Source organism: Hippoglossus stenolepis, chromosome 19 (assembly GCF_022539355.2).
Source record: "Hippoglossus stenolepis isolate QCI-W04-F060 chromosome 19, HSTE1.2, whole genome shotgun sequence".
In the NCBI taxonomy this organism is placed as follows: domain Eukaryota; kingdom Metazoa; phylum Chordata; class Actinopteri; order Pleuronectiformes; family Pleuronectidae; genus Hippoglossus; species Hippoglossus stenolepis.
The window spans coordinates 17131629-17159012 of NC_061501.1; the positions used below are offsets into that span (position 1 = coordinate 17131629).

The 27384-nt window shown below is 44.8% G+C and overlaps 1 protein-coding gene across 3 annotated transcripts; it reads left to right on the forward strand.

The window, feature by feature from the left end:
* Positions 1 to 1950: 1950 nt before the first annotated feature.
* sh3kbp1 (SH3-domain kinase binding protein 1) lies at positions 1951 to 26849 on the forward strand. 3 transcript variants are annotated; one of them, XM_035142197.2, is made up of 19 exons: positions 1951 to 2212; positions 7015 to 7172; positions 13424 to 13538; positions 14551 to 14657; positions 15540 to 15675; positions 15819 to 15898; positions 16069 to 16158; positions 20381 to 20450; positions 21006 to 21100; positions 21276 to 21371; positions 21495 to 21546; positions 21628 to 21699; positions 22581 to 22716; positions 22823 to 22893; positions 23038 to 23144; positions 23333 to 23470; positions 23963 to 24174; positions 24269 to 24332; positions 24907 to 26849. In XM_035142197.2, the coding sequence occupies exons 1-19, from the start codon at positions 2209 to 2211 to the stop codon at positions 24943 to 24945; spliced, it is 1842 nt and encodes a 613-aa protein (XP_034998088.2). In that variant the 5' UTR covers positions 1951 to 2208; the 3' UTR covers positions 24946 to 26849. The 3 variants fall into 3 exon arrangements, with proteins under 3 accessions (XP_034998088.2, XP_034998089.2, XP_034998090.1); XM_035142198.2 differs by lacking the exon at positions 21628 to 21699; XM_035142199.2 differs by lacking the exons at positions 21628 to 21699; positions 22581 to 22716; positions 22823 to 22893 and having other exon boundaries at positions 1952 to 2212.
* The last annotated feature ends 535 nt before the right edge of the window (positions 26850 to 27384 follow it).

Below are 27384 nucleotides of genomic sequence, written 5' to 3' on the forward strand. Positions count from 1 at the left end.
AACACTTACAATAAATAAGTACAAGATCTACAACTAAACTGACAGAAACCATCTTGTACTTTGACTTTTTAGTTTGGTCCAACTATTAACATAGAGGAGGCTGGATTTTTTTACCTGTGCTGTAGCCAGCCACCAGGGGGCGAAGGAGACACTTTGGCTTCACTTTTGGGAAGCCGTCATGTCGTCCATCTTTATATACAATGTATGCTTCATGCTAAACGAGGCTATTATAGTGATACTTATACCAAAGTGACATCAATTAACTATAAGAAACACTCATTTATCATGTATTCATGTGGTGTTTAAGTCATTTCCACGTTCCGGTCAAGGTCAGACAGGAGTCATCTCTTTTATCACAGATACCTGAGAAGCATCTGTGACGTTGAAATTACGTTCCTGAACTGTTGCATAGTCGGTCATATCAGATCAGATCTTCTTTGTTGTCAGTGCAGCAGCTTGTTCTGTCACCAGCTCTGCACCCGGGTGACAGCTGACGGCGAGAAATAATATCTTTAATTCCTCATCTCTTCCTCTACCTCTGAAAGCACCGCTGCATCATTCCATCGCCCTCGTTCTGCTGCCGCCAGCACATTCCCATCTGCAAGTGGTTTGGTCCAGAGGGGACGACAACACCGCAGGGGCTTATGGCTGTGTTGTGTGTGTGTGTGTGTGTGAGAGAGAGAGAGAGAGAGAGAGAGAGAGAGAGAGAGAGTGTGTTTCTATATTTGACTTTTTTCCAAAAATATTCAGTGTTTTTAAACGTGGCCTTTATAAATGAGACCACGTGATGATACAGCACAACCCCAGTTAGTCAGAATGACATCATATCACTATAATCTGCTCTCACAGGGATCTCAGTGTTTCTGCAGCAGAGTTCTCACGAGATCTCTGCTGCACAGGTGCGAGGCTTCGAGCTCACACTCGTGCTGCATTCACGGGCTGTCGGAAATCTCAAAGAATGGAGAAGAACGAACAACCCAACAAAAAGTGACTGGAGTTTGTGAGACTGACATTTCTCGACACAAGATTATAAATAACTTTTTTCCTTCTTTCAAATAGCTAAACTTGAATTCAGCACTTGAGGAATTGAACCCACTTACATTCCGTCACTACAGTGCATATAGATTACACATCTGTACAGTATATATATTTATAATTATTGTTAATTATAAAAGGCTACTCAATCCTTGCAGTCCCATGCACATACAAAACGTTTTAACACAGTTTGTATAATATACTGGATATAAAAGCATTTATAATAACGGGACAAAAGTGGGAGCTGGACACACAAATGCATCACATGATTTATTCATTAGATTCATGCAATAAAGAAAGAAGCATTTAGGACAGTAAACTAGGTTGTGAGGTGCGGCAGCCGGTGGTCATTGGATAGAATTGAGTAAAAGACGTTTTCATTTTGTTGATATCTGGATATCTGTTAACAATAATACATATTTTTCACAAGTACGAATAAAGCAAATCAAAATCCAGATGCACTCAATGGAAACAATGCAATAAAACAAAATGTGTAAAAGAGCAACATTGAAACAACAAAATAAAAATATAAAAACTATACAAAATAAAACTAGGAAAATGCCAGTGCATACAGGTGAGGTTTTAACCAACTACTTTGACCAACTTTTATTATTATTATTATTATTACAAACATGGACACATTTGAATAAAGTGACTATTCTGTGTTTGTTTGGATTAAACACGTTTAATGAGCCTATAAATTACATTAAGATCCGCAGTCAGCTCCACAACACGGAGGAAGTGTGCCACCGCCATTTGGGCATCACGCACGGTGCCACGCGTTGCGTCACGGGACTCCAGAGGCCTGCAAGTTGGGAAGAAGGGGGATTTTACGCAGTGCATGTGAAGGCAGCAGGGAGAAAGAGAGAAAGAGAGAGAGAGAGAGAGAGAGAGAGGGAGGGAGGTGGGGGGTTGTTCATCAGCGCTCTCCTCCCCTGGTCACTCGCTCTGCCTCCTCTCCGTCGTGTCACCGGAGACAAAAAAAAAAAGAGGAAGGAATATGGTTTCATCTGACGCTCCTCCCGTTTCAGCGCGGCTCTAGCGGATCTGTGGCGCGGAGCAGGAGGCTGGAGCTCGGTCCGGCACGAACCCTCCTCTGTACCTGGATCCAGCGAGCCTGCCTGCGAACCCCCCGTCCTGCAGGAGCACCCCGCCGCACACCGGGAGACATAAATGGGTGAGACTGCTTTTTGTGCTTCTCAACCGCGGTGCGTCCCAAAATAGCCTCCGGCGCCTTTGCGCATCTGGATGGGGAGGAAGAGGCGGCCGGTCCAGATGCGCGCCGGGTTCAGCCGTCCCCTCCTCTCCTCACCTCCTCACCTTCCCCTGACGCGGCTCGCGAGTGACCGCACGCGCTTCGGTGGCTTTTTTCGCACGTTTCTTGCGCTTTATTGTTCATGGTTAGAGAGCGTGCGTGGGCGTGTGCGGCGGCGGCGCGCCCGAGCGGTGCGGGTGCGATTTCAGAAAAAGCCGCGGAATCACATTGATGAGTTGCAGATGTTGACACGTTTGCATTCACTCTGTGTGTGTGTGTGTGTGTGTGTCTAACGGGCCTCATGTGTGTGTGTGTGTGTGTGCGTGTGTGTGTGTGTGTGTGTGTGTGTGTGTGTGTGTGTGTGTGTGTGTGTGTGTCACATTATTCTCCAGCTCATCATCGCCATCGCTTCCCACAGCTTCTCTGCTGCTGCTGCTGCTGCAACACAAGCGACTGCAGGTTTAACGCTCGAGTAATCCGTTAACTCGGTGCATATTTGAATTTGCTGGGGATTTTCACAGACACCATGCAGCGCAGCGGGAGGGCGACACTTCCTTTTTCTATTTAATGACTCATGGAACTTGTCAGTGTTCCGCACTCGGAAATTGAGATCTAAACAGCTTATTGATCAGTTGAATTCCCTTTTTTTAAATATCATTTCATAATTGGCTGCAGCCCTTGTTCCCAATGTTCTTTCCTTGTATGGGCTTCTCTCTATTGCACATCTGTCTCTGCTGCATGTAAACAAACAATGCACCGTTCCCCTCAGGGGGAAACACTCACTCACAGCCACGTAATCAGCAGGGCCGCAGTGAACAGCAGGCAGCTACCACAGGGCCCCAGGTCTCTGGTGGTCCCCTAAAGCCCCACTGTGGTAGCTGGATTTTAATTGTTCGTGATATGCGCAAGTGAAATGGAAACTATAAGAGCCTCCAAACAACTCCTGCGTATTAGCTAAACCCAAGTGGGCGCCGCGACAAGCAGAACAAATGTTTATCGCCCAGTTGCCTGCCACCGTCATCTATCTTTATGGATGTTTTTGTGGTGACCCCGTCAGAAGTGAGGGAAGGCAGGGTTGTTTCTGAAACCATCAATGAATAGAGTCAAAATGCTTTCACTGTTCATGGCTTCAGCTGGAGAGACGTACACAGCTGAAGCAGAGACGATAGCCAGATGTTAGCGAGCGTTGTCAGGCGTTGGGGGCGTGGCTTTGATGAGGAGCCTGATGGGAGGGGGTGCGATGTATCGGTTGCTTCTTTTAAAAGTGTACAGCTCTTGCTAGCTCTTTTCCAGGATTACCAACCCTAGCTTTAAATACTCACCATGTTAATAAAGGTTTCTGAACTACAGAGACGTTTCCCCTCTCAGTGCTATAATCAACACGCCCATGAAAATGCACATGTCGGCTCTAAATTGAGCGAAGGCGTGAATGTGACAGTGACTGGTTGTTTGTCTCTGTCCCTGTGATGGACTGGCAACTTGTCCAGGGTGCACCACTATGTCAGCTGCCCAGTTTGCCTCCTCCCAGACCATTAGAGGTATAGATAATGGATGGATGGATGAAAATGAACCTTATAAGTACGTGGTATGTGGGTAATTATGATGGATTACTCAAGTGTAAGAGGAGCCCTGGTGAACCAGTATAGCTCATTCTGCACTGAGGAAAGTCCAACATGGACTGAAACGTTTGCACTTGGGCAAAAACTTTAGTTAAAAGACAGTTAAGTGCTTTTGAGTGTACTTGTACATTAAACCGGCCCTCGGAGCCTTGTGGTAAAGCACTTATCTCGTAGGTTTTGATTATTTATGCATGTTTCTGCACATAAAGTACAAAATGACGAAAATATATCAGACCTGCAGCGATAACTTTCTCTAATTCTGCTGTTGCTTTAGTTTTCAAAGAGGAAAACCAGTCTCGGAGATCTGTCACTGTGACCTTCGGTCCCTCGAGACTGAAAACAAAGCGCTAACTTCAAACACATTCAACAGTTGAAACACATTAAAAGAGCTCAGTTTCTCTCTCGCCATTAGTCTTGACAGGGAGGAAGACGAAGCTGCCAGAGGAATGTCTCCTCGTCTTCTCTCTCCACCTACACTGAAAAGATGAATGCAACAAATTCTAATCTGAGCCGTTGTCAACAGGCGTTCTGAGAAACGGGAGTGCCGAGTGTTAGAAGTAAAAAAAAAAAAAGCCTTTTGTCACACAGTATCTGCGCGATGAGCAGAGAACGGACGGGTTTTTCCTTTGGATGTGGGAGAATTTGCTGAAGTGTGTGATCCGATCCACAGTGAGTGGGAGGCTCTGACTCCCGGTGGGCTCGGCTCCAGCGTGAATGTTTCACAGACACAGACACACAGCTGCTCCTGACATCATCAGCAGCAGCAGCAGCAGCAGCAGCAGCAGCAGCAGCAGCAGCACTGAAACGTACGACGAAACACAGGTTCACTGGAAACCAATGAGACGTCAGAGCGAATCTGGGGAGTTTAATTTGTGTGTCTGTGTGTCTGTGTGTGTAGTTTCCTCTTATCTAAACTTAGTGCAGCTGTTCAGCTTTTCTCAGTTCCTGTGGGTGTGTGTGAAAGTTGTGTTTTTTCTGCAGGTTTTCAGACTCTTGTCTTTTCAAGGCCTCCTGTCAGTGAAACACATCAAATAACCAGTGTTACATTATTGCTCAGAAACCTGGTTTAATATCCGGTTTGTTCACCACTGCTTAAATATACAAAACTACAGGCTGATGTTTTTAAACATATATATATATATAAATGATAATGATTTCAAGATGTCGTTGTGAATGCACATCTTTTCTGCGTTGTTTATTTTGTAAGATAAAAGTTGTCGTGTCAGGACCCAGTTCCCACTCTTCTCACAATCTGTCATCTTCCTCACTGGTGTGTGTGTTGTCGACTGACGTGGGCGGACTGCGGTGCGCCGTCTCCTTTCGCCACTAAGACGTACTGTACTGTGGTCGGCAAGAAAGCTGCAACAAGCTATGAATTCACTGTACGCACTTCCCCTTCCTGAAGAACCAACCACTTTCACTCTCATAGTATCTGCCACTTCCCAACGAGCATCACACGTCACAGCTGAGAGCAAAGAAAAAAGAAGAAAAAGGAATGTGTGAGTGCCACGTCACTGTCGTGTCTGCTGCTCATCTCTCACGCCGGGAATCATATCCTCCCCATCTGAGCAGCAGACACACTCCACGACTCTCCTCTGCGTTTGCCTCTTCCTCACTATGTACCTGTTAACTCTCAGTAACGCCCTGACCTTCCTCTTTAACACAACTGTGGTCTTCCTCTTTGTGTGGTTGCACTGCTGAGTGAAAACGTGTGCCGTATGTTCGATAACCTGCGGACATGTGTGTGGGGAATGGGATCGTTTTGGGGAGGACGTCTGTGTGTCTGAGTCATAGCCGCCCCTTTGTACTGATGTTCCCATGGTTACCCCAGCCCTGAAACCCCTCCGCTCCATCCCCTCGTCCGCTGCCCACACAGTTTAGACGAGGATCAGGCCTGGGTGGCCAGTGAGATGGTGTGTGTGCATGGTTAAGGTCAGCGTTAAGAAAACGACATGTGAAATTACACATTCAGTAAATTTTTTCGGTTCCTGCAGCTGCACCAACTGTTTACAAGGTGTGTATTTGTGTGTGTGTGTGTGTGTGTGTGTGTGTGTGTGTGTGTGTGTGTGTGTGTGTGTGTGTGTGTGTGTGTGTGTGTGTGTGTGTGTGTGTGTGTGTGTGTGTGTGTGTGTGTGTGTGTGTGTGTGCGCGCACTAATGAGTAAGAGTGTGTGATGTTGAGGTAAAGATGTTGCATGTGTTCATTAATGTGCATCATTTAAATAAGGTTATAATTGTCACTCCAGACTTGTCTGTAGTGGAACAACATCGAGTTACGTTTTGGTTTTTTATTAGTTTCCTCTTTTAAAACAAATTATATTTTAACCATTTCCTGTGGTTCCTGTTTTCGAATCACCTCTAAGGATGTTGTGCTTTCAAACCTGTCTGTTCGTTTGTTTGTCTGTTAGTTAGCAGAATTACACAAAAACTACTGTAAAGATTTCCATGAAACTTCGGGGTATTTAATCCATAGAGAGTTAGGACATTTTTTTTTTTTACGTTTCACCATCTTGCTCTACTGATTCTAGTCTGTTTTAATTAACTGACACTGCACCCAAACGTCCTCCAGTTATCAATCTCAACACCGATATTTCACAATTTAATGCATTCAGGACATTGTTTTGACCTCAAGGACACACACATTGAGTATTAAAGAGAACATACCTTTATTTTCTGAACCAAAAAACTGTTTGTGTGTGGAAAATCCACAAAATACGTTTTTACTGTTGTGTTGATGGAACTCCGGCAGCAGAAATGTACATTCTGCTGAATTTCCCGTGTGAGCCGCGGCAGTGCAGGTGATTCCCCCTCGAGGCTTTTTACAGCCTTTATTTCTGCATTTTTGAAAGCCGGCCATTTTATTCTCTGGAATCCTGAGGAAATGAGACACTCAGCAGAATCCGAGCTGCACGGAGGAGAAATTAAATCCAGTGGACTTTACTGTTGCAGTGTCGCGTGGGCCTGAGTGAACAGTGTAAAGTGTGACAGTGGAACAGATGTAAAAAATCATCTGTTCCACTTGGGAATAAAGTAATAAAATACTCACAATCGTCACCTCTGCAGTGTTTGACCTGTTGTTGTAACGCTCTCGTCTCTCTGTGCACAGTGGAGGCCGTGGTGGAGTTCGACTATGAGGCTCAGCAGGACGACGAGTTGGGCCTGACGGTGGGTGACATCATCGTGAACATACGGCGGGACGATGGCGGATGGTGGGAGGGAGAGCTGGGCGGACGCAGGGGGCTGTTCCCGGACAACTTTGTCAGGGTGAGTAATCACAGTCGAACCCCCCCCCTCACCTCACCTCATTGTCCCTCCACATTCTCAGTCGCTTGCACACTTGATAAAGCCACGAGCAGCAGAGTGAACATGCAGCTTGAGTTTTTTGGTTGGGATTTGAATTCAGGATAAGTTCAAGATGTGTAATAGAAAACAGCAACTCGCCGCAGATTGATTGAATCTGCAGATAAGAATAGATTAAGTGATTTTAACCTCCCATGATAATGAACAAACAAACTTTCATGACGTCTTTTACAGCAAGTTAGAAACGTAATCCCTGAAATGTTCATGCTGCTATTTTTATATGTGTGGATGCACGTAAGAGACTCAGGGATGTGAAACCACTCTTCACATTTGAAGTAGTAACCCAGTGTGTTCTTGGTGGTGAGAAAAAGGGAAGCACCGTGTGATGAGGGGAAGTAGAGACACGCTACCGGGGCCGAGGTCAGAGAGCCGGATTCACATCTACACAGGGCAACAGGAGCGTGTGTGTTGTCAGGTGGTTCACTTGTGCTGACTGAATGTCACAGCTCTCATTCACTGTCAGTGAGCCGGACAATGGTGCTCTGATAGTGTGTGTGTGTGTGTGTGTGTGTGTGTGTGTGTGTGTGTGTGTGTGTGTGTGTGTGTGTGTGTGTGTGTGTGTGTGTGTGTGTGTGTGTGTGTGGGGGAGAAACAGAGGGAGGCTGAGTATTGCACTAATACCAGACTGGTCTGTCACAAGACTGCAGTTATGGGAATCAGTGACACTGAGCTTTGCAATTCTGCTGTGTGTGTGTGAGTGTGTGTGTGTGTGTGTGTGTGTGTGTGTGTGTGTGTGTGTGTGTGTGTGTGTGTGTGTGTGTGTGTGTGTGTGTGTGTGTGTGTGTTGTTGGCGGGGGTTGCGGACAAGTTAAAAAGCGACAGGAAGTGATGGTATGCAGGCGGCCCCCTTCAGTGGGGGCTGACTGTTTGGCTGGAGGTCAATGATTTACCATTTTCAATAAAGGGTAAAAAAAACTTTGTGAAAGTTTCTGAACATCCTGATGTGATTTAAAATAACAGGAAGTGGAGTAACGCAGAGTACGATGCACCAGTACCACTGCACATGTGATTTTTTTGTCGTCCTACCAACTCGATGATCTGTTATTATCTGAAGACTTTGCCCGGCTGCAGGACAGGTCATAAACTCCTTCTGTGTTCGCAGATGGGACATGGACGAAACTAAAAAGTCAAAGAACACGTCAAATAAATGTTTTCCAGGTAGATTTGATCTTGTTTCTGGTAACTTTGTTTTAATTCGTCATTCGATGCCTCTGCACAGACTCTGAACTACATCACCAGTTGGAAGATGGCAGAACCTGCATCAGGGATAGTTTGGCTTCCCCTTTTTTTGCGGAGGTGAAGATGCGTCATCCATCTTTATTTGCAGGCGCTGCCTAAAAATCCAAACGAGTCACAAGGGAAGTGTTCAGCTAAATTTAAGACGCCACACAAGCATTTTACATATCTTTCACATTCTGTCTAGAAAGTGTTAATGGTAGAAATACAACCAGACATTATCTATTACTGTTTCCCCCAAATTTAGTACAACTCTAGACGATATCGTCCTTTTACATTCAGACATAAGCCGTTCTGAATTCTTCACGAACGTCCCCACAGGCCAGTGTTCATGCCGAGGTGGAGGACATCCTGTTTATTTGAGCTGCTGCAGTCATCTGACGTCTGACAATTAGACAAGCAGGTATTGCAAATCAGCTTCACATGCTCTGATTTGACATTGAATGCTCTGGTCGTCAGGGTCGACATCGTCACGCTGCAACAGAGCAGCTGAGTTTGCCGCTGGTTGTTTTTTTTTGGGTCTGAACAGTTAAATTTAGCTGAACTTTACGCTGAAGTTGACTATTTTACATTTGTTTGTGTAACTTCAGTATTTTATTGTACAAATGGATGACCCCTGATTTATGATCTGAGTTTTCTCTGCTGTGGAAAATGATTTCTTGCCAAGAGCTTCACACATTGTTGCATTTACAAGACTAGATATTCACTCAGAGAGATGCTACTCCCACTCTCCATCTTTTTCATAGTTAACTCCGCCAAGCAGGTTATTACCGTTGCAAATGTGCATTTACGATAGTCTCATACGTGTTTACCACAGACTGAATATGAGGTGAAGGACATGTCCCCAAAAGTGAAGCCAAAGCGTCTCCATCACGAACCTGTGGGTTGGCTGCAGTGTATTTCATAAATCCCGTCTCCACCATGTTAATAAAGGGGACATGGGCCAAACTAAAAAGTCACATTTTTCTCAAAGATGCTTCCTGTCATTTTATGGAGTTCTGGCTCCAAATGCAGAACAAGATGGTGGCCCCCATATCCAGGATATTTTGGCTTCGTTTTTTGTGGAGCTGCAAAGGCCATTTATGGAAACTCTATGATTTGAACTAAAAGATCAATATCTTTTAGTTCAAATATGCTATTTCTAAATGATTTTTAATTTCATTATATTTCTGGAAATCACCTCACGACGCCCCCAAGGGGTCGCAACCCCTAGCTTTGGATCCACTGCTCTACGGGAGGGGTACGGAGCCTCTAAGGAGTCTGTGGGCTCATGTTTTCATAATCTATATGTTTTAGTCTGTAAACAAAAGACCATGAGCTGAATTGGGGTGAATTGCTGTGTCGGGCGGAGGAGAAGTGCAGCTAATTCTCTGTGAGTGCATCAATACACCTTCTCTGTCCACTGGGGTCACCTTTCCCTGACATCTGCCATTTGTTAAGTAGGCTAATGCAGTGTCAATGTAAAACCAGGAAAACAGACATTGATTCTGCAGCCACAGTGCAGAAGAGCTGGCTCGAGCGGCGATATATAGAATATATGTACGTCATTTAGAGCAAATAAACACATACACACACACACACAGGGTAATTTATGCCATTAGAATCATACACGGAAATGGCTTGAACCTTCTACCTATATTTGTGCACGTCTTCCGAAAGCAGAAATCACACATGTTGCCAAAAGTAACATCACCATAAACATTGCTGTAACTTTTTGATGAGGAGAGTTGGTAAGAAACCCCTGGTGTCGAAATTACGTTACGTTATCACAACCTCCTCCAGCGGTCCTCGTGTTTGTTGGTGTCAGAAACTCTCGGGCGTATATTTCTTGCGGTACGTGATGGCAGCATAAATGAGCCTTCATGCAATGACACATGGAAACTGTAACCCTTCACACACCGATCTGCAAAATAAACCACAGCGAGCCCTTGTCAGCCTCCAGCCTCCTTTTTAATGAGTTAGACGTGGTGTTTACGAGCTGTTTGGCCTTTTTAAACATAAATTCCTAAGAAAATATAAAAATCCATCTGTTATCCACGAAGGTCGCCTGTTTAAATAATTAAGACGTGGGAGTTTGGAACCAGACACTAATGATTGTGTGGTTTCACTGCACCGTTCCTGCAGCCGAGGCCTTTGTTACGACTTGGACTGCATTCACGCTCCACTGCAATTCCTCCTGTGGGGATACGGAGGTAACTCAGAGTTAAAGGAAACGCAGCTGAATCGAGGGGAGGAAGACGAGGCGATTCATCACATGTGAACAGGAAACACCTGCATTATGTACACAACACTGTGTGGAGTGTGTGTGTGTGTGTTTGTCTGCGTCATGTGTACAAGCCTGACAGCGAAGAATGTAGTTTACACTGCGCGGCTCTAATGCTAAACACTGGGTTGTGCGGCTCCTCTCGCCGAACCTCTGACCTTCTCTCTCGCCCAGTCACAGATAATGTGAAACAAGGCTCTGTAGCAGCAGACACCCACAGTGTGCGACACATTAACCTTCGTAGAAACGACACAAAATAAAACTGGAACTCGGAGACATTCAGAAAGAGGAAGCAGAAGGAAACGCAGCGAGCTTATAAAAAGGAAACTTGTGAAACGCGAAGGAAAAGTGTTGCAAGAATTATTAACCCTCTTAAACGGCGTCTTTGTTGTGCAACTTTATTCACTCGTCCAACGGACTTTACACCAGCTGATAGTGAGATGTACGATGGCTTTTTAAGTTATATTTGTTTGTTGGTTGGTTTGTATTATAGCGAGGCCACGATGCACGCTGCTGATTGGTCCAGGGTATGTGAGCAGGTTAATAGTGTCTGCCTGTTTGGTTCACCAGGCGGAGCTGAGTTACCGGCACGTGTGAAAGTTACTGTGCGGCTCTTATTTTTTTCTTAAAAACGTCAATAAGGTGAACATCAAATGCACTAGTGTGTTTGTATGTTTGTCAACAAGATTACGATTATGCAACCAGTGGCAGACACCTGGACACTTGAGTTTCCACACAAACTTTTTTATTGACTGGACTTTACACAGACTGTCTCGAAACCACGTTGGCTGTTGTTCCAGGTCTTCAATCCATCGTCCGGTCTGACCGGAGAGTCTCTGTGTGGCCCCAGCACTGCTGATAAGGGGAGAGAGAGAGTCAATCCCTGGCAACATTCCCCGAACCACAACCCCCCATCTCTCCCTCCTGCAGCTGACACTGTCCATGCCCCACTGAAAAAAAATGTGCAATTTGGTGCAGATCCAAATAAAACACCAGATCAAATTAAAGTCAGAATGTGGGAAAAACATGGACGCTGTAAACAAAATGTGTTTAGTGTCTGTGGTTCCAGTCAACATCCTCTTTAACGCTTCAACCAACATGTGTCACGTTGTTTTTAAGCGGTTTCTCGCCATTGAAGCCAAAGAAAGTCTTCAAATGTTTCAGGACGTCTCTGTTCCGCCTTCACTTTTTAATCTGCCACTTCCTGTCGGCAGAGGAGTGCACACACCCCACGTCAGATTTTAATTGGCTCCTCCACTCCTTGGAATGTGAAGGCTCCTCTCTACGTTGGTTTATATAAAAATCGCTGTAACTCCAGCATCACGTTCCTAAAACAAATCTTTAGCCTCAAATGAGCTTCGGCTGTCGTCCGGGAGACGTCTCTTCTCTTTGATATTTTTGGATCTCTGTGGTTCATTAAGGCTTTCACGCCACACCATCCCGATCACAGCCAGTGGGTGTGGCTGTGTGTGTGTGTGTGTGTGTGTGTGTGTGTGTGTGTGTGTGTGTGTGTGTGTGTGTGTGTGTGTGTGTGTGTGTGTGTGAGGGGTTAGACTCTGTGAGTCAGTGTACCCAGGCCTGTCTGCCTCACTGAGCTGCGTTCGCCACAGGCCAGAGCTTATGAAACAATGTCATGATGAATGTGGTGGATAGATGTGAACCGTCCTGTCTAGTTTTACTGCGAATGTGTGTGTGTGTTTGTGTTTTCATGTGTGTGCGTCTCCCCGTGTTTGTTGTCTGTTTGTGGATTGCCCTGTCGCTCGGTGTGTTTGTCCGCCTGCCGCTCTCTCTCTCTCTCCTCCTCTTGATCAGTTTGTCATGCTGTCGTCTTGTGATTCTTAACTATGCAAGTGAAAGTCATGGGGACGGAGCGTGGGTGAGCGGAAACGAGAGTTGTGGTCACAGCAGCAGTTTGTGGGTTTTGTGTCAGCACAGTGTTTATGAGCTCCTCGCTGGACGTCTGCAGGTGAACACAGAGGGTCACCTGACGTCATGGCGCTCCACCGCAGCATAAACACATACTGATCAAACGTACTGATATTGTTGTTTATAGTATTTTGGCAGAACTGATTATCGTAAATAACATTGATAGGTCAAGCTGAAAGCCATCGCTCTCTGTTGGATCAGGAGACAAACTACTGCAGACGGCACCTCTCGAATAAATTTTTTTAAATCATAAAGGTCATTACAGTTCGAATATGAACTTTTCGTTTTAATGAATGTTTGAATTCTAAATAAAACTTTAAAGGCCTATAATACTTTAAGATTAAGATTTGACCAAAACCTAAAAAAGAGAAAGAAATAAAGTCTTAAAACTTCACTGTAACTGACGTTTGTTTCTATGAAACCAGATATTGATGTGACTGTGTTTGTAATTTGACATCGTCAAAAGAATCAGTTTCATGTGGATCAGTCACATGTGTTTAATTAGATCAGTAACAGGCTGCATTGAGATGTTGCACGAGTTTCTACTTCCTGCTGGTAAATGAATCATCGTCGTCAGTGTGATCATCAAAAAAAATCACTTTCTCATTTCTAATTCCCCTGTTCTGTTTCTGTAACCTGTATTTCTTTACCTCTCCTACCATCTCTCCCACCGTCCTTCCTCCCCTCCTCTTCCTCCTCATCTAATCCTCTCGTCCGCCTCTCTCTGCAGGAGATTAAGAAAGAGGGGAAGAGGGATGGAGGACAAGCAAGCATGATCAGGTCTGACCTGGCGAATGGCCGGGCCAGCCCCGTGTCCGACCCCGGCGTGCGGCCGGGCAGGAAAGGTAAACGCAGCTCTTACACCCGGACACGTACGTTCATACACAGCGGTCGTTAGGCAGCTTTAAGTCGTCAGGCTCAAACATTGATCCTATTAGTGTCAGGAGGGATTTGGGTCAAGCATTCCTCACCTTTCTACTGCAAACATGGTTACATATACATGTATTACATACTACACACGTACTATACACACACGTCCTCAGGGGTGGGGTCAGAGGGGAGGCGTGGGGTAAGTGACTGCTGACGAGCAGTCAAATGAAGATCACAAGACAACTAGAAAAAAATGCAAAACAACTATAAATAGATGCTAAATGACAACAAAGAGACACAAAATGTCCACAAAAAGACACAAAAGAGGCTTAATAACCCAAAGAGACACAACATGTCCACAAAGGGACTTAATATGTCAACACAAAGACACAAAACAAGTATGAAAAGATGCAAAACGACCACTGAAAGACATTAAGTGAATACAAAAGATGCTTAACAACTACAGAGATGCAAAATGACCACATACTTTATTTATTATGCTTTTATTGTTCCCTTTTTTAAATCATGTGTTCAAATTAGTTCCTAAAAGAGTCTCAGTTTGTTCCTGTGACTGAAACATGGGTCCTTGAAATCTAACATAAAGTCAGACGACCCCTTGTGGACAAACGAGGCAGTGCACGGCACGAGGGCCCAGCTGGTGTGGAATGAGTCAAGGCTAATGTGCAGACTAATGAACGGACTAATGGGTGAAAGACAAACAACTGCAAGGCCAACGAGAGGCATTAAGTGTCAGCGCTGGTTACACTGGGCCCTGGTTGAAAAGGTCAAGGGTCAGCGTCCTCAGCCATGAGGCCTTTTAATAATTCAGTGGCCACGAGACCACAAGAAAAGAATAGGAGGCAATTATGTCACATGTGCACCATAAATATGTTTTTGTAAGAGCTCCTGTTCTGTGTGTGTGTGTGTGTGTGTGTCTGTGTGTCTGTGTGTGTCTGTGTGTGTGTGTGTGTGTGTGTGCGTCTGCAGGAGAGCAAATCCGTAAGCGGAGGTGTAAAGCTGCGTTCAGCTACGTGCCTCAGCATGAGGACGAGCTGGAGTTGAAAATCGGAGACGTCATTGACATCATAACAGAGGTGAGACTGGACTCCATTCAATACTTTCTTTGTTGAGATGCATTATGGTTGTGTCTAATTTGTCCACTAGAGGGCAGTGACAAGCTGTATATTCATATTGTGGTCATAATTCTTATTACAATTAAATTTAAGAAACAGATAATGTAGGTATCCATGTATTAAAGCAGCACAAGTACAGAATAAACACAAATATACAAGAACAATTACACAAAAAAACACAATGACACAAAAACAAGGCAGACAGTAAATAAACGGTCCAGAAAGCAGAAGACACTCGACACCAGCATCTTCATAAAGAGAAACACTGAGAAAACAATCCAGTTATTTAACGGTATTTTGTTATATATGGTTATTTGCGCACATTGAATTGAATGTGTTGTTTTTTCTTATCTTATTTCTCAACCCTCCCTTTACATGTATTCGTGTTAAAGTTGTGGTTGCATCCCTGCGATGAACTGTTTGTGTTTGATCTACGTTCTGTTCTGTTTTTAAAACCAGAAGAAACAGTTTGTCAGCACATGTTCTGCAGCTGTTAGTCCCATCAGATAAAATGTGTTTCAGGAGATCAGGTTGTCCAGTTGTTATTTTAACAACATTTCAAGGACTTTTTCGTTAATGTTGGCCTGAAGGTTGAGATTGAAAGTGACGATAACAGCCTCATATGGAATAAATACGAGATTTTTTGTATGTTTTTCATTACAGGGAGAGTATTGGTACAATATGTTGAAAGAAAAAATGCTCTTACGATAAAAAAATAGCTGTTTTTGAAAACTTTCCTACAATTGTGGGGCTTCATTTTCACACTTTACAGTAAACGAACATTAAACCTGAACATCACCATCTGAATCTGCTTCTCATGTGTGTGTGTGTGTGTGTGTTCAGGTGGAGGAGGGCTGGTGGGAGGGGCTTCTTCATGGCAAGACTGGGATGTTTCCCTCCAATTTCACCAGAGTGGTCGTGGCGGAGTCTGACACAGACACGGCCACCTCGCAGGAGGAGCTCCGCAGCAGTCGCTCGAGTGAGTCTCAGCCAATCAGATCACGGGAAAAGACATCGAGTAGCAAAATGGTTATTGTTTTAAATCTACGTTTAGAGGAGTGATGTAAAAAGCTGATATGTGTTGTGTTGTGTTGTTGTGCGTGATTGTGTGTGTGTGTTTAGGTAAAGACAGTCCAGGCAGTGAAAGTGACGGAGGAGACAGTCGGTCGGAAACAGGGTCGGGAGAAATCGTGCCAAAGAAGGTAAATCAGCCGTGAGCAGAGCAGACGTCACTGACTGATGCTACGTGTCTTAGCTCTTAAATCTTAAATCTCTCCACGGAGAATCGAGCTCAGAAGTTTTCAGAGCTGCATTTTTAAGCTTTAAAAATCAACGAGTGAGTCATGAGTTGATCTTTAATCCCCCTCTTTAGGTCCGAGGGTTTGGTTTCGGTGACATCTTCAAAGACCAGCCCATCAAGCTCAGACCTCGCTCCATGGAAATCGACTCGGAGGGCGACAAGGTGAGTCACAAACATAAAGACGTATCTATGACCTTGAGGACTTTCGTCTCTCTGATGCGACGGCTGAAACCGCTTCTCTTTGGCAAGGCGGCTGATGTCAGATGGTAGTGATGACGATGATGATGCTACTCACAGCTGGTTTCAGCCAAAACAACTTGCTCAAATGGGGCCAAAGGCTCAAACTCAGCAATAATCCCATGTATAAAAAAAGGCAAAAGTCGGTTTTGCTGTGTCTGTTGTTTCATCTCAGGCCACAGAGACAAAACTTGACAACTCACTTTGTCCGGGTTTAGCAGCTCTGTAGCGATAACACGGCTCCTTCAGGAATTCTGCTTCTGAAGGAGGTTTCAGGTTTTTTGCCTTGTTGTCTGATAAAAGCTGCCTTTTCTGCAGAAACTCCCCCGAAGAGCGTCAACATTATCCCAGAGCTTTTGTCCTTGAACACTTTGGCTGCATGTTTCCTTCTTTAATGACGCTGAGATTGACGCTTTTCTTCAGTCCGACCACGTACTTGCAAACTCGGCGTTGTTGGTCTAATCGTTGGGTATCTGATCGCTTGTCGTTCTCTTGGAAAAGCATGACATCCAATATTCTTCTGCTTATCAGAGGCTGAGTCAAGGTGGCAGAAATCTTATCTGGGTTTTCCAGAAACTGCATCTTCTTTTGTTGCCAAGATGTCCGTCAGTGTCGTTGTGTTCACACTCTGCCGCTCTGAAGGACGTGATGTCTGTGAACCTGTTCTTTTCTTTCATCCCCGGAAGAAGTCATTGTTTTCGTCAGATGTTTATTTTGTACTTTAACCTAAATCTAATCTCAACCAGAACCTTAAAACCAGATGTTAATCTCCAGAATTTCCTTATAATGTTTAAATGTCCAAACAATGGGTGTGAACTAAAGTTTGTTCACACAGAAATTGTTTTCTAATAGATTTTTTGATAATATTTTCCTGTTGAGTCAGTAATGAGGGAAGGAAGTCCCAGCCTTGGCTCCTCCCCTTCCTCTGTTTCAGTTTTACAGCACAGGAAGTAGTCTGCGTTCACACACACACACACACACACACACACAACCACACATATCCTGCAGGGATTAGACAGGCAAAGCAGAAGTGAGAGCTCCACAGGCCAGACAGAGAGAGAGCGAGAGGGAGGGGAGAGAGAGAGAGAGAGAAGGGAGGTGATACAGTTTTTCACTGACGTTTACATACTCGCACACACACACACACACACACACACACAGTCTCCAGCCGCCTGTGCTGATGTAGCTCGGTCTGTCTGACTGAAACCAGAGGAGAGGAAGGTAGGGTCTAGTTTTCTCACATTCTCTTCTTCCTTCTGTCTTTATTCTTATTCTGTTTTTTTGTTTTGTGCATTGTTATATATTTGTATCCTTGTGTCTCTCGCTGCCTTCTTGGTTTGAATGTTGTGGTTCGGCTGCTGAACGGGCGACAGAGAGGTGACATTCAGGTTGTGGAGAGGATGTGGTGGATCAAGTCCGTGTTTTTTATTTGGACGAGAAAGTGAATGTAGAAACAAGAGTTCTGTGTCTGTTGGTCGTTGAAACGCTGCTTAGAAAACAATACGTGTCTGATAGTGAAGTTCAAGGAGTTTTCACTTGTGGACACACACGTTCTTGGTTAGATTTCTTATTTAAATTACAAAATGTATTTGTATGAAGAGTTTTGTGCCTGTTGATGGTCAATATATTGTGTCAGAGATTATGTCCCAATGACAACATTACACTATTTTGGCACAAACGTTTCTCTGGCCGTGCAGATACTGTTGGTTTGATCCTGGGAACTTTTCTATTATCTGTCTTTTTAAAGGGTCAATTCACCCAAATGCTTAGAGGTTTGAAAGCAACATTAAAGATCGCAAAAGTTCTCTCGGCACAGCTTTTTATAAGCACATTTGCACCATCAAGAGATATAAAACTATTCATCTAATCATCTTTAATTGTCCATTATTTAATAGAAACCTTTACAAAAACCTGCCTCTGAACGATGTAACTGTAAATTCAATACCTGACTTTCTGAGAAGCCAAATGAAACTAAGGCAGAACCCATGAAATGCTGATTACTGAAGAAGAGAGAGAATGAAGATGAAATAAATTACTTGGGTGACATAGACCTGCAGGTGTGTGTGTGTGTGTGTGTGTGTGTGTGTGTGTGTGTGTGTGTGTGTGTGTGTGTGTGTGTGTGTGTGTGTGTGTGTGTGTGTGTGTGTGTGTGTGTGTGTGTGTGTGTGTGTGTGTGTGTGTGTGTGTGTGTGTGTGTGTGTGTGTGTGTTCTGAAGGATGTTGGTCAGCCTGTCCTGCTGAGCGAGAGGCTGTTATGTTGCTTTATGGTGAGACGAGTCTCCCTGCTCCCTAACGAGGCTCTGGAGGAGGTGACTGTCTCCTTCCGGGACGCTGGGGACGCTGAGTCACGGGAAGCCACGTCACCTTTGTAACTGAACTGCAAGGTCGTGCCAGTCTGCAGCTCCAAGCACCCGTGTTGTGGTTTTCACACTGCAGAGATGCACAAAGTGCAGGTTAAGTTTTGATTTCTTGCACACTAATACTGATACTTACTTTCAAGCTGGTGTTCAACATCTTGGAGCTTCCACACTCACAAAAGCAGAAGTGAGTCAGAGTCATTCAGCCCTGATACCAGCTGAGTGTACAGGAAAAAGCTTGTGTTCTCATTTTAGGTGAGACGGTTGCTTTTCAAGGCAAAACATACCCAACAACTTAATGCATCAACAGTTTTTGAGGTTTCTTTTGACAGATGGTAACATGATCTTGGACCAGTTGACTGAAATTCCCAAGGACAAGTCGTCAGTGTATCTTAGGGCTGAATTATAGACACAAAAACAACTGTCCACGCTCAATCTGCATGTATTTAGAGTGTGGGAGGAAGCCGGAGAACTCAGAGAAAACCCCACACAGACACGGGGAGAACATGCAAACCCCACACAGAAAGCCCTGGTTAAGCTGGGATTCGAACCAAGAACCTTCCTGCTGTGGGTGTGCCTCCAGTACGTGATAGAAAAGACCAGTGTCTCACCCTTTCTAGCTTGTGAGCACGCCCCACAGAGCTCATTCTCCTGTCGACCGGTGTATAGGTGCTGTTGTTGTCGATGTTTCTGGTGCATGCTCGTCACACAAAGGAACACTGGGCGAAGTCAACTCATTGTTTCACAATCGCTCCGTTTCTGCACTTTGGGCCTTTGTAAAAACATCTCTGTTTTAGTGACTTAAAACTCAATTTGCGTGTTGAAGAGTCGCCCGAACGCGGAGGAACAGAAAGTTTGTTTTGCAAAATATACGCATTAGTGTGGACAGGAGCTGAAACCCGGAATATTGAGGCCTCGTCTTCAACCACATGTCCAGAAAGATGCTGTAACGTCTGAGATCAGCGTGATTGATGATGTGTTTCCTGCTCTTTTAATATCGTGCTCACAAGTGACATAAGTGCTGAACTTAAAAAAAGCTCCAGAGCTCTTTTCTCATCTTTCTTTTATTCGTTCCTGATGAACACGACATAACGTCTGACACCAAACAGCCTTCAGCCCTGTTTGAGTTTCCTGCCTCTGCTCACACTTTACTGCATCTGTAGGTTGAGAGATGTTGTACAGTGACACAGCTGTAAAACAGGATGCACAGTGTAGGCAGCTGTGGCGGTTTAGGGTGAGGTATCTGTAGTCTGAGAGAAACTAATCCACAGGGGAAACATTTTTCTTTTTGGAGCCGAGAACTGTGTCATTTTAATCTGTCTGCTAAATGTAGCTGTATCACCATCGGCCTCAATAAACTCTTTATTTAGCCGAACGAGGCGTCGGCGGCATGTGATCCTCTCCGTGATGTTGAAGTGACGTCTCAGTGCTTGTGGCACCACATGGGTCTCATTAGGGAGGAGGAGGAGGAGGAGGAGGAAGGGTGTAGAGAGAGAGGAGAGACGCTGAGGGTGGGAGTTTTTTATTTTTTTCTTCCCCGAACAGAACAGAGCTGTGTGTGTGATCGGGACAGACCGGGCCCTGTGAATGAGTGTGTGTGTGTTGGTGTGTGTTGGTGTGTTGGTGTGTGTGTGTGTGTGTGTGGGAGCCACCCCGGTTCCACAAACACCGTGGAGGGATCCACTCCAGCCGGAAAAACAACGGCTCCTTTAACGTCTTATGCTGCACAAGCACTCAAACACACTCACACACTGAAAGTCAAATCTTTTTTCTACCTGTTCATCTTTCAGGTCAACGAAGGGAAAGCAGCGAGCGTCGCCCCTGAAACCATGAAGACAGAACCTGACAACAAAACTAAAGGTGTGTTGGATTTTATAATATGATATGATATAAAACAGTTTGTATATTTCCCTCCCACACATGTACATGTATGTATTGGTTTTTACCTCCTTCGGTGTTGTGTCTGTTTTGCACAGCGTGCCACAGATTTGAGATCATTTCCTGCCTTTCAGTTAAAACACTTCCTCTCATTCTAACACAGTATTGTTTGTTATTCTAACAACATAACAACAGATGTGTTACGAGGCCCACCTTTGAAAATGGTCCCTTCTTGGTGCATTCAGGTGCTTGTGGAAAACTCCAAGATCTTTAAACTGCTCTTTGTCATAAATGTTTCAGAGCGACACTCAATAGAGCTCAGGCCCCGTCCTCGCAGTGTGAAGGATAATGTTAAAGATTTGTGCAGCGGCTGGAAAAAGCACATCCCTCCATGGAACCACATTTTTCAAGATCCATGACCTTTTGTCCAGATCTGTGACCACAAAACCAAAAAAAGAACTTCCTCTCCAGCCTCTTGATTTCACTTTTACTCATTAGTCCTTGTCTGACTCTCTCTTCGATCTGATTGGCTGTCAGGGCGGGAGCAGTGTAAAGTTCTCTTCCCGTACGATGGACAAAACGAAGACGAGCTGTCGATCAAAGAGGGAGAGATCGTCAACATCATCACCAAGGTGTGTGTGTGTGTGTGTGTGTGTGTGTGTGTGTGTGTGTGTGTGTGTGTGTGTGTGTGTGTGTGTGTGTGTGTGTGTGTGTGTGTGTGTGTGTGTGTGTGTGTGTGTGTCTGCCTCGTTTGGTTTGCTGGGTTTATTCGTGCGGGTTTAGAAACACGATTTGTCTTCTGTCCAGGAGTGTGCGGATGCAGGCTGGTGGATGGGGGAGATCGGGGGGAGGCAGGGCGTCTTCCCGGACAACTTTGTGAAGCTGCTCGAGGTGGAGAAGGAGGTAATTTGGGCATCTGGAGAAACTGTGTGTTTACCGTGACGTCCTGAGGTTCGGAAAGTCTCACGGACGTGACGGATTCCTGACGTGTTGTTCTGATGTTTCTGCGTCTGTGTGCGTTTCCAGAGACCAAGGAAGCCGCCGCCCCCCAGCGCACCTTCAGCCAAAAACACCACAGGTAACACCGGTCATTCCTTCTCCTCTGCTCTCATGTGTTTGTGTGTGTAACAAACAAAACAATGCAAACTCTGACCTGTAGAGAAAAAGCCGGAGGTCAGGAAGGTTCCTCCTGAGCGTCCCGAACATCTGCCGCAGAGGGACCAGGAACGAGGTAGAGTTCTGCCCCCTGTGGTGCCGCTCAGCCGACTGCGACCCGCTTCAACTTACACCTGCAGCGTCTCACGGTTTCCTACTTATCTGCTCATCTGGCAACAAACAAACCTCCAATATTACTAATCCAGCTTTAAACCTCTTGGATTCCTTCACAGCACAAAGACAACGAGCGAAACTGGCTTTTAATGTGCAAATGGAATAAGTGAAAGAGCAGAAGACAAATCACGTGCAGCATTTTGATCTGGAACAAAGTTTGAAATGAAGAAGTTGCATCAACATCAATCTGTGTGCAACAGGAAGTTATCGGTGCTGTGATTTGTAAAACTGGCACCAGAGTTCCTGCTCGTGCAAAAACAAATCCTCTTATTTTCTTATTATACCATAAACTTCCTAGATAATTGATTATTTATCAGCAGTTTGGACATAGAAAGCCAGAATTTGAGTTTCTTTCACTTGTTTCATATATTTCTCTTCTTCATGGGAAACTGAATCTCATAAAAAGCTTCATAACAGTCCTCATAAACACGACTGCTGCCACCGTCCTGCTTCTCTTTGTCCTCTCGGGCTCCCTCTCATTTCTCTTGTTCCTGCAGCCTCGGGCGACTCCAGACCTTTGTTCCTCTTCTTCTTCTTTTTCTTTAACATCTTTGCTCGACCTGCTTTCGTCCTCTTGGGTCAAATTCAGTTCATTTTTGCTGCTGCAGCTCGAACCATCATCGCTGTTCCTCTTCCTCGCCCTCGCCTTGTTCTGAGTGTGTGTTTGAGTCGCATATCGTCGTCTACATATGTGTGTTTATGTTTCATGTGTCTTGTAAAAGTGTTTTCTGTTGTTTTTCCATCGTATCTTCATGTGTTTTGTGTTACTTTGTGTGTGTGTAGGTGAAGAGGCGAAGGTCGGAGACATCCCCAAGCCCTCCCTCCCATCCCACCTTCCCAAGAAACCCCTCCCCCCAAAGACAAGCTCCTCCCCTGCCTCCCTACCCCCGCGGCGTCCTGAGCGACCCCCTCCTGTAGCGTCAGTACACACTCGCACAAACACACACACACACACACACACAGAAAACATCCGCACTTCCCTGAGCGTCTGGAGTCTAACGCTGTTGTATGGTTTACCTGCTCAGGTGTGAAAGCCCCAAGTCAGAGGGCGGGGCTTCGACACCAGATTCTGCCCCTGACAGGTCACATGAGACCGGTGAGTGCGATTGACAGGAGCATCGACCAATGAGATCAGGACACGGTGCCTGGATAACAGTCAGAGGGCTCTGTCTTCACGTGTGTGTGTGTGTGTGTGTCACCTACTGAGACGTGTGTGTTTCGGTGATGTGTGTTTGTGCAGATGCGGACCTGGACGCCGTGCTTCCAGCTGCGGAGAAACTGAGTCATCCCACGGTGACGCGGCCGAGAGTGACGGACCGCCGGCCTCGCTCACAGATCATCTCAGCTGTGAGTGCCTCCTCACATGGAGCATCTTTGCAGCTGATTTTAAATATTTGTCATTGAAACAAAAAGTACACTACAGCTTTAGTTATTTAAGTAGCTGTCATTGTTAATCTAGTGAATAGATGGTCATAGATGAATAACCCTGGTCATGATGGGAGTTTGAATAACTCGTGTCTCTCCGTCTCGCTCAGTCCTCTCTGTCCAGTATCGACCTGGACCCCCCGGCAGTGGAGGACAGGAAGGAGAAGGAGAGAGGGAAGGACGAGCCGGGGGCTGTTCCTGTCCGATCTGTGGACGTTTCCCTGAGAAAAGGAATTCCCCCCATCCCTGTACGACCACTCAACACTGTTGCACTATTTGTTTCATCCAGCAGAGGGCGCCACGCTGCTGATTGTCTGGTCCCGCACATTGAACAGAATCTTTAAACTTTTAACTACTAAAAAGAGTTTAGTGGATATTGTATAAGAAATGCAGTTATTTTCTTTTTTAGTATCAAATGAAACGTCTTTAAAAAAGTGCTGGCAAATCAATCTCACCACATTTTCCAGTCGTAGCTGTGAAGTTTAGTAAAGTTTTTCTCCTTGTTTACGTTTAAATCTTCTATTGTTTTCAGCACTTTAAGGATTTTTCGTCCACGTTGTCTTAGAAGTTTACTCTGAAAGTTTGTTCTTGAGCTCGTTGACAAAATAATCTCACTGCAAAGTCGTGTATGTTTCACTGTTTGCAGTCGTTCAGATTCCCACATTTACTAGAAGTTGTTCAAACACATTAAACTCCAGCAGAACCAGCAGGTTAATGAAGCTCTTCCTGTTTTTGAACAGGCCCCTGACGGTAAAGCACCACTGCCCGCCAAGCCCTCTGTCCTGACCCCGCCGAACACCGCCCTCCGCCCCATCTCCCCGTCTTCCTCCTCGGGACTGAGCCCCTCCCCCGAGCTCCGGCACTCGCCCCTGACCCCCCTGACGGTGGAGGAGCTCAGGAATCAGCTGAGAGACCTGAGGACCTCCGTAGAACTGCTGAAGAGCCAGCACAGGTGAGTGTGTGCGTCGTTACTGAACAGTGAGAGCAAACGTGTGTAGTCACATGTCAGGTTGATGATGATGTGTGTGTGTGTGTGTGTGTGTCAGGCAGGAGATGAAGCAGTTGTCCAGTGCGCTGGACGAGGAGAAGAAGATTCGTCTCAGTTTACAGGTGAGACTCATAAAAGAGAGTTTATCAGGTTCATTTCTTATATTTCAGTTCAACACACAAACATTAAACAAATTTTCTTGCCAATAAACTTAAATAGATTGATATTATTATAATTTATGTTTTACACATATATATTTGTTTGCACTGTTCTGTTATCCATACATTTAACTCCAGATGTTAACTGGATTAAAATAAAAACACCCTGTGGAGCTTTTGGCCTGTGGCAGCACTACGGAGCAGTTCTGTTGATCTCGTGCACGTCGGGCTTGCACGTGCACGAGATGATGATACACCCCCGTTTCTCACTCCTCCACTGATCTGCAGGTGGCGATAACGCACCAACAAAAGCAGGGAAGAAGAATCGAACTGAGCAGGATTGAAAGATTCTTTATAAATTAGTTTTATCAGGAAGGAAACGCAATGAGTTCGATCTAAAGGATCCACGTCATGTGTTTTAAATTATAATTTATAGATAACTTTTGTTGACAAGACAACTCCAAAGGGCTCTGTTGAACAAACACACACAAATACAGAACACAATGCTAAACTGCCTGTTTGTTTGTGTGTTTCACAGATGGAAGTAGAGCACATAAAGAAGAACCTGATGAAATAACGACCGAAGCATCCCTCTGATCTGATCACCACATCGGAGGCCACGTGTTTCTAAAGATTTTTCACTGTTGGTCGAGACACTTTGGCCGAGGAAACGTTTGTGCCAAACGATCATCACGATCACCATCAGCAAACCAATCAGCACCATGGAATCAGCCACCTCCCTCCTCCACACGCCTTATCCTGCGTTTACGTCTTTTATTTTTATTTTTTTTAAAAAGGCTTCTCTGTTCGGTTTACCGTTGTCCTCGTCCAGAGCTTGCTGTGCCACCGGTACTGACTGACGGACCGCGGCCCGTCACCGTGCGTCGCCACGGTCACGGTTGATGCAACAGAGCTGCGGTTGTCGTGGCAACCTCGCCGGTACTTTTTGTTTTCTGAGCGCGAAGGAAAGTCGGGACTGGACATCCGGAGCCCGGAGGTGCAGACGACCTCTGAGCCGTCCTGTCTCCACTCTGTGGCCTTTGCCTCGCGTGTGTGTGTGTCTCTCTTTTGTTTTCCAACCCGTGTGAGGACAGAGGTGTTAGACCTGCCAGGTGACGTCATGTGACCTCAACAGCCTGGATAACGTTTTCTGATTCAGGGTAAATCCCAAATTGAAGCACATCGTTTAGCATCAGTATTAAACACAAACACTTTCTGCACACCGTGTGTTTGATGCTTCTGTTGTACACTGCAGGCAGGTCACTGTGAAGCATCGCACATTGACAACACGGGCGTTATTTCTCTTCCCCCTTAGTGTCATAATACACATTGAGTTATAAACTACAAGCATGAATCAAATCTAACCAACATGACAAGTACTGACGCTGTAGGTGCTATTTAAATGAGTAGTTTTGTCATTCTGGGGGGAAAAAACTTTTGTACTTTCTCGAAGCACAGTGAGATGAGAGAACTGATTCCACTTTAATGTCTGGAAAATGAAGGAAACAGCTTGATTCTGTCCAAACGTGACAACAGCCGACGACGTGTATGAAAATGTCAGTTTGAGGTTTTACGGCGAAGCCAACTTTTTCCCGTGACTTACTTCTTTTCGGACGACTTTATTTATTGACGGCTAAAAAGAATCTCGGGAATTGAGATGAGAAAGTTTGTCAGGAAACAAATTAACATCCCTACGTTTTGAGGACAAGAAAAACCAGACGCTTCCAGCCACAGAATCTTCTCCGTCACCCTCAGATTCTGTAAATTCACGTGAACCAAATCTGTTTATAGAGATTACAAGAAATTGTCCTGTGCATTTCACCGTGTAAATCCTCAAACCGTTACTTTTATACTTAAAAATATACTTTATATGTACTTTTTACGAATAAAAGAAAAGCAGAGAACAAGGTTTTATTACCTGACTGAGCCCAGGCTTCAAATTTAGATTCAAGAAAAGCACATGTCACTACATGAACATGCTGATCTTTGTTTTTCAACTCACCTGGACCAAAAACATTATTATAAATCCTTTTTTCTTTGTTGCTTTTGCACTTTTCTATTATAAAAACATCTGAGCCGATCACATCTCGTCCCACAACTCCGACCTGGAGCCACCTGAAGATTAAAGTTAAGATCAGTGTTTCAGGAATGTGGTGAAAAGTCCTCACAGGTAAAAGGAAGATGGAAACGTGTGTGTGTGGTAACATGTATGTGTACGAGTGTTTGCCTCCCGTTCATATATGTACGTGCACAGAGTCTATGGCAACCCGTCACTGTGGCCTTCCTGCTTAACTCCAAATCTTTCTTTCTTTCTTTCTTTCTTTCTTTCTTTCTTTCTTTCTTTCTGTCGTACGACAACGAGAAAACTGCTACAACTGAGGCCACAAGTTGTTTTCTTGACTTGGTCCTGTTTCTCCAAGATAGTGATAAATATATATACTTTTATATTTCAGTGTAATAAAGATGCTATTATGTACTGTACGCGTGCTTATTTTATTCTTTAAAGGTCAATTGGTGCTCCATCATGAATGGCAGTTATAAGAGGAGTGTGTGTGTGTGTGTGTGTGTTTGCTCTCAGGTCACTAAGGTCTTGGTGAATAAAGGGAGAAGTGAAAGTCCTGATTCAGCCGCTTAAGCTGTTGCACAATGAATGGATCAGAATTATTGGGATGTAACTGAGACACGACAAAAACAAAATGGAAACCCTGAAATATTATTGCAGAGGAACCTTTGGCCACATGAGCCGAACTCCGGTGGTTGTTGAATTGTACTTTTATATAATTGGGTGAATTACAAGAGACAGATAACACGCTAACAACTAAGAGAAGACGGTTAGAATAACTTGAAAAGTTGTTACAGTGAATAAAATGATGGCAATTTGGATCCATTAGGAAACTCCCTATCTTCACTGCAGATATTCAGAGAGGACCAGTGGTCACTCCTAGCTCCACTTTGGGACCAGCAGCACATGTCCTTTCTGTCAAAGTGTGATAGATGGGTTTGTGGCTCCTGTGTC

What these genes read in the sequence shown, in the direction of transcription:
- sh3kbp1 (XM_035142197.2), top strand. An exon ending in GCAGAGGGACCAGGAACGAG is followed by an intron (nt 21,700 to 22,580) that starts GTAGAGTTCTGC and finishes GTGTGTGTGTAG; the next exon opens with GTGAAGAGGCGAAGGTCGGA. An exon ending in GCTCACAGATCATCTCAGCT is followed by an intron (nt 23,145 to 23,332) that starts GTGAGTGCCTCC and finishes CGTCTCGCTCAG; the next exon opens with TCCTCTCTGTCCAGTATCGA.